The sequence below is a fragment of the Puntigrus tetrazona genome, unplaced genomic scaffold, assembly GCF_018831695.1.
Source record: "Puntigrus tetrazona isolate hp1 unplaced genomic scaffold, ASM1883169v1 S000000223, whole genome shotgun sequence".
Taxonomy (NCBI): domain Eukaryota; kingdom Metazoa; phylum Chordata; class Actinopteri; order Cypriniformes; family Cyprinidae; genus Puntigrus; species Puntigrus tetrazona.
The window spans coordinates 349,532-355,000 of record NW_025047891.1 but is presented as its reverse complement, the minus strand read 5'-3'; the positions used below and the strand labels follow the sequence as shown (position 1 = coordinate 355,000).

The 5,469-nt window shown below is 38.3% G+C and overlaps 1 protein-coding gene across 1 annotated transcript in view; it reads right to left on the bottom strand.

Annotated features, from left to right (window-relative positions):
* LOC122333200 (glutamate receptor ionotropic, kainate 2-like) overlaps positions 1-2,922 on the bottom strand; it is a 37,288-nt gene extending 34,366 nt beyond the window's left edge. Inside the window, 1 exon segment of the mRNA XM_043230715.1 lies at positions 2,514-2,922. Within this exon segment, the coding sequence (XP_043086650.1) occupies positions 2,514-2,634 (121 nt within the window). The 5' untranslated portion in view covers positions 2,635-2,922.
* Between the last annotated feature and the right edge of the window lie 2,547 nt (positions 2,923-5,469).

The window sequence follows — 5,469 nt, the reverse complement described above, 5'->3', positions numbered from 1 at the left end:
GGAAACACTGCTGTGTTGCTCAGAGACACAAACGTTCTGCTGTGGCTTTGATCGAAACGATTTTCATTTGTGACATTGAAAGGAAAACTAAGTGAATATTACGTCTAAAAGGTTGTTTACTGAACGCGTGTGCTAAAAGACCAGTGCCAGGCTTGCTGAAGCATCTTAGTCCTACCTAAATCATATCAAATACTGGAATTATTTGCATGCATCTGTATATAAATAGGATGGATCGTGCTGAAAATCAGGTTATTCCAGTCGTCTCTAAACGAAATAAAGTAAAAAACATCGAAACACTGTAAAAAGTCACACTTTTTTGGTAAGATCTCATTACACAAATCCTCAAGAAATGTCAAGTAAAACTAAAACTGCACTGAAAAAATCACGCTCTTACTATAAATATCTGACATTGTTGAAATGTGAAATGACTAAAGTTTTTAGTTTTTTTCTTAAGAGAAGCTAAATGCTCTATCGATGCGGCAAGAAAACGAATCTTGTGTAGCCGTTAAATGAAAAACATGTTCACTTCTTTTAAGCAAAAACTTAACAACGTTTTGAAACGAAACTAAAAATGTGAATTCCCTTTTTAAAGAAATGCATCTTGATTCAAGAATAGTTGCATATTTATTCTAGAAAACAAGACAAAAATGCCATGGAAGAAGATCTTTTTTGAACATTTTAGTTGATTAAAGGAAAACTGAAATAAAGTATTAAGTGAAAAAATAGAGTTAGTAAAAAGTTGAAGCAGTACATTTATTAGGTGGAATAAAGCTGAAAAAGGTTCAAATGATTTGAACTCAACTACATTAATAAATATGCATATACCTGCTAATATGATTGACAGGAACACCTTTAGTCTAAATCTGTGAGAGCTGAGAGAATGAATCACTGAATCGTTGTTCTGAACACATAATGACTCTTTTAGGTCAACGTCTGGCAGAATGATCACAAACTCTCTTCAGATTCAAACACGGTGCAGGTGTGATTCATAACTCCTTGAGACACCTTCAAGAATCATAAAGCATCAGTTAAGAGACTCATTAGTGGATCTGAACTCTCTGAACGACCAGACACCGAATTAAACACGCCGTTCTGTTCTTTCATAGAAATTTAAACCCTATATTTGTTTTTTAAATGAAATGTAATTGTTCGTATTTTCACACTGATTTAAATGCATGTTTAGTTTCTCATCATTTATTATTAAATTCAGATGCAAAAACTGAAATACGTGTTTAAATAAATGCAGATAATAAAGCGAGCGGTGTTCATTCGTCTGATGCTGACTGTAAACCAGGATCTGATGATGAACAAAGATGCTCTTCTTTCGTCCATAGAGGCTCATAGCAGAGCGGACGCGCGCCGACTCTTAAACACACACACACACACACACACACACACACACGCGCGCTAATGAAGCCCTGTGACGCTGAAGGCTGATGAAGACGAGCCAGCGCCGTGTTTAGAGCGAGATCACGCAGACTTCATAAACGCAGCGATTCATCACTGACCTCCGCTGACCACACGCCTCTCAGACGTCACACACACACACACACACCGTGTGTTTACTTCTGGACACACACACACACACACACAATGTTTTGTGCAAGAGTGAAAATACAGTCATAGTTTAAAATCTCCTTCACTTAATGAGCAGTGTTATATTTACTCATATACTCTCTCTCTCTGTGTGTGTGTGTGTGTGTGTGTGTGTGTGTGTGTGTGTTACATTGAAAATACACTCTTCTTCTTACAACAGTTGGATTAAAGAGCAGTGTTTCTTGTCTGTGTTTGTGCCATTAGCTATAGTTTCCATTTAATTTAAGTTTAATATTGTAAATAATTTAAGAAAATACTATACTTATCCTGTTTGTTTTGTAGTTATTGCATTTAATTCAGATTTAAATCTTACATTTAACATTCATTTTAAATGCAAATGTATGCTTTTTAATTTTTCTTTACATTTATTTAAATGCTTATTTAATTTCTAATTATTACATTTTAAATATTTTCATATATTTTTACATATCTGTAACCAATAAATTTACATTTACATTTATTTAATTTTAAAGGTAGTGTCTGATGATGTAACTTTTTAAAGTAATGGTATAAATAGTTTTGCTGCATAGATTAATTCGCACACTTTCCTCCTTGCAGTAAACGTGTGGATGTATGTGCATGGGTCAGAACCAAAACACTGCATGCATGTTCAGGAATAGATAGATAGATAGATAGATAGGTAGATGTAGGTAAAAGTCAGGGATGTGGAAGTGACTCGCAGCGGATGTCAGGATGGACAAAGCATCCGTGTGTTTCTAGTAACTGTGCTGTTTTGACGCTTTTGGAGCCGTGTTTGAGCACATCACAGCTGATTATCGATCACTTCACAGATGTGATTCCGCCAGGCCTGATCTCACACACACACAGAGTGATGCATCACACACACACACACACACACACACATGAATGAATCAGAGTCAGTGAATCAATCAAATAAATAATCGATCATCTCTCACCGAATCTCAGCACGTGCGGCATCCCGCTCGAACCGGCGACGAACATCAGCACCGTCAGTCTGATCACGAGCCCCGGTAACACCACCACCACCATCATCATCATCCTCCTCATCATCATCATCCTCGTCTTCACGAACACGGGGACGCGTCCGCGCGCGTCACAGCATCACGGCATGACCGTCGGCGGTCCGCGCGCGTCTCTCCGCTCCACGGCTCCGTGTGAGAATCCGCGATAGTTGCTGCACTGCACCGGATCTAACGGAGAACCGCGGAGACGGAGTCCGTGCGCGGGGGGGGGGGGCGGGGGCGCGTCACGCGCGGCGCGTCAGACTGAACGCGAGGGCCAACAAGTAGTCGGGCTTTAACGCGCTGGTATTCAGCACCACGGACAGAGACTTCTTCCTCCTCGTCTTCCTTTATTCGTCGTCACGTGACGCTGCGATCTATTTCACGGGTTTGTTTTTATGTCGCGTGATGTCACGATGACGTCACGCGGGGTTTTGAGAACACGCTGTGTATTAATTATGAGTTGTGTTTGAAGCGCATGCACTGCGTCTGTGGTCTTCATTCACAGATGCACATCTTTAAAGGCCTTCTCAAAATGTACTTTTATTTCCTCCACTGAGCCCTAACTCTCCGCTTCAGTGCTTTGTGTTCTGTGTCGTTTATAAGCCTGCCTTCCATAATTAATAAACTTCCCAAAACTGTTTAGTAAAACAATAACAACATAAGAAGAACGCGTTGCCTTCATGTAGCACTTCTCTTGGTTCCCAAAGCTCTCAGTTTAGCTCATTATATAGGTACTTAAAGCACTTTTAGTTCATCATTAGTTCAGCAAAAGTGTTCAGAACAAATGACATCTAAGGTTGAAGATGAGCTTCTCTCCTGCTGTTTGTAACAAACACACATCTTTCTCGTGTTATTTGTATGTCACACACACACACACACACTCAGAAATTTACACAGAACTGTCACAATAAATTAAGCATGAAATTAAGTAGAAAAGTTTATTTTTGTGAGATAAGATCTAATCATTAGCATAAAGAAGAAATATTTTTTGTTTTAACATTATTGTTACTATTTAGTTTTTTTAAAAAAACACAGCATTATACTAATAAGAAAAATAGTAATTAAACCGTTTGTATGTGTATATATGTGTGTGTGTATAGTTATATATATATATAGTTATGTCAATTAATTATATAAGAAATATGTTTGTCATAAGATTCGTTTTTGGGAAGATTATTATGTTTTGCAAATCTCATTATAAATACTGTATGTATAAAGATATAAATCTATAAGAGATTTGTTGTTTAATCCGTGAATCTGCGTTGTTTTTGCAGTAACATCGTTTTTACATTTTTATTACTTTTTATGCGTCGTTTCCTTTACTTGTACTCAGACATGAAAAATCAAAAACATTATATTTTACACTCTATATTTTCTGTCACAGCAGAATTATAAGAAAATATCATCCTCATTTACTGGAATGCATGTGAAAATGTACTTCCTTTGTCAGCCATGAATGCCTTTCTGTTGATGTTGATGCAATAAAAAGGCATAAGGAAGCTTTATTTTCCTGATTTCCTTTGAATTTTGAAGTAAAACATGACCTCGACATTTGCGCATGATTCCTCGGATCACTAAACTCAATCATCTCAAGGTTTGTCCCGCAGCAGCGTGATGAGGACGTGTTCGGTGTCTTACACCCAGAGACTGAAAGAAGCCTTTGATTCACTGAGATCACACACACACACACACACACACTCACACACACACACACACACACACACACACACAGAGGCGGAAGGGTTTCTCCAGGGTTCTGGATATAGTGAGTGAGATTGAGGTAAAGCTAAAACGATCTGCGTCTAGAGGGGCTCAAACACACACACACACACACACACACACACTGATCTGCAGGAGGTCCCTGAGGGATTGACAGTGTGAAGATGCAGATGATGAAGTTTGTCACTCACATTACTGCAAACACACACACACACACACACACACGAATGCTGCTGTAAACAGAGAAACTGACTGTCTGAGACGCTCACCATCTGTGGCATTACCATAATTATGGAAAAAGGCAGAGAGGGTGTTATGGACCAACTGAACGGGATAACACACACACACACACACACACCCCTATATGTGTGTTAAACATTAGTAGAAGGATCTTGCAGCGACTCTTTCTGCAGGTCACTTTATTTGACTGGTAATTGACGACAAACATTTATGACTGATTCAATGAATCATATATAGATTTCATTTATAAATGAGTCATTCTACCAATTTATTCAGCTACACTGATTCATTTAGGATCTTTACGGATGAGTCATTGAATCAAATAATCATCAGTTTAGCTGTATTGATTCATTTAGGAATTATACAAATTATTTTTTTTTGTGAGCGACTGATTCATTTTGGAACAATGCAAAGACTTTTCATAGATGAGTCACTGAATCGTTCATTTAACAGACTCATTCGGCTACATTGATTCATTTGGGAGCAAAACAAGTGACTTCACGAATGAGTTATTGAATTATTTATTCAACCGATTCATTGATCTACACTGATTCATTTAGCAGTGATACAAATGACCTAATGAATGAGCCAGCTACGCTGATTCATTTGGGAACAATACAACTGAATGTCTTTATGAATTATTCACAACTGTTTTGTTCACAAACACTGATTCACAGAGTCACTCGTTTTCTTTTATAGCTCAGGCATTTCGTTTGCTTTAAGCGTCAGCTTTGTCTCAAACGAATTGAGACGAGATCAAACGGGGACCGATGAGTCAGTAGTCGTCCTACATCTGAGAATTAATGCAGAGTATCGGCTTAGAAAAAGTGTTTGAGACCTCCGCGGCGGTCTCCGTTTGATTGGTTTGTAATGGCCGCGCCGACTTGTAGAAACAACTGAGATATTAACGAGATCTGTGGTGAGATTT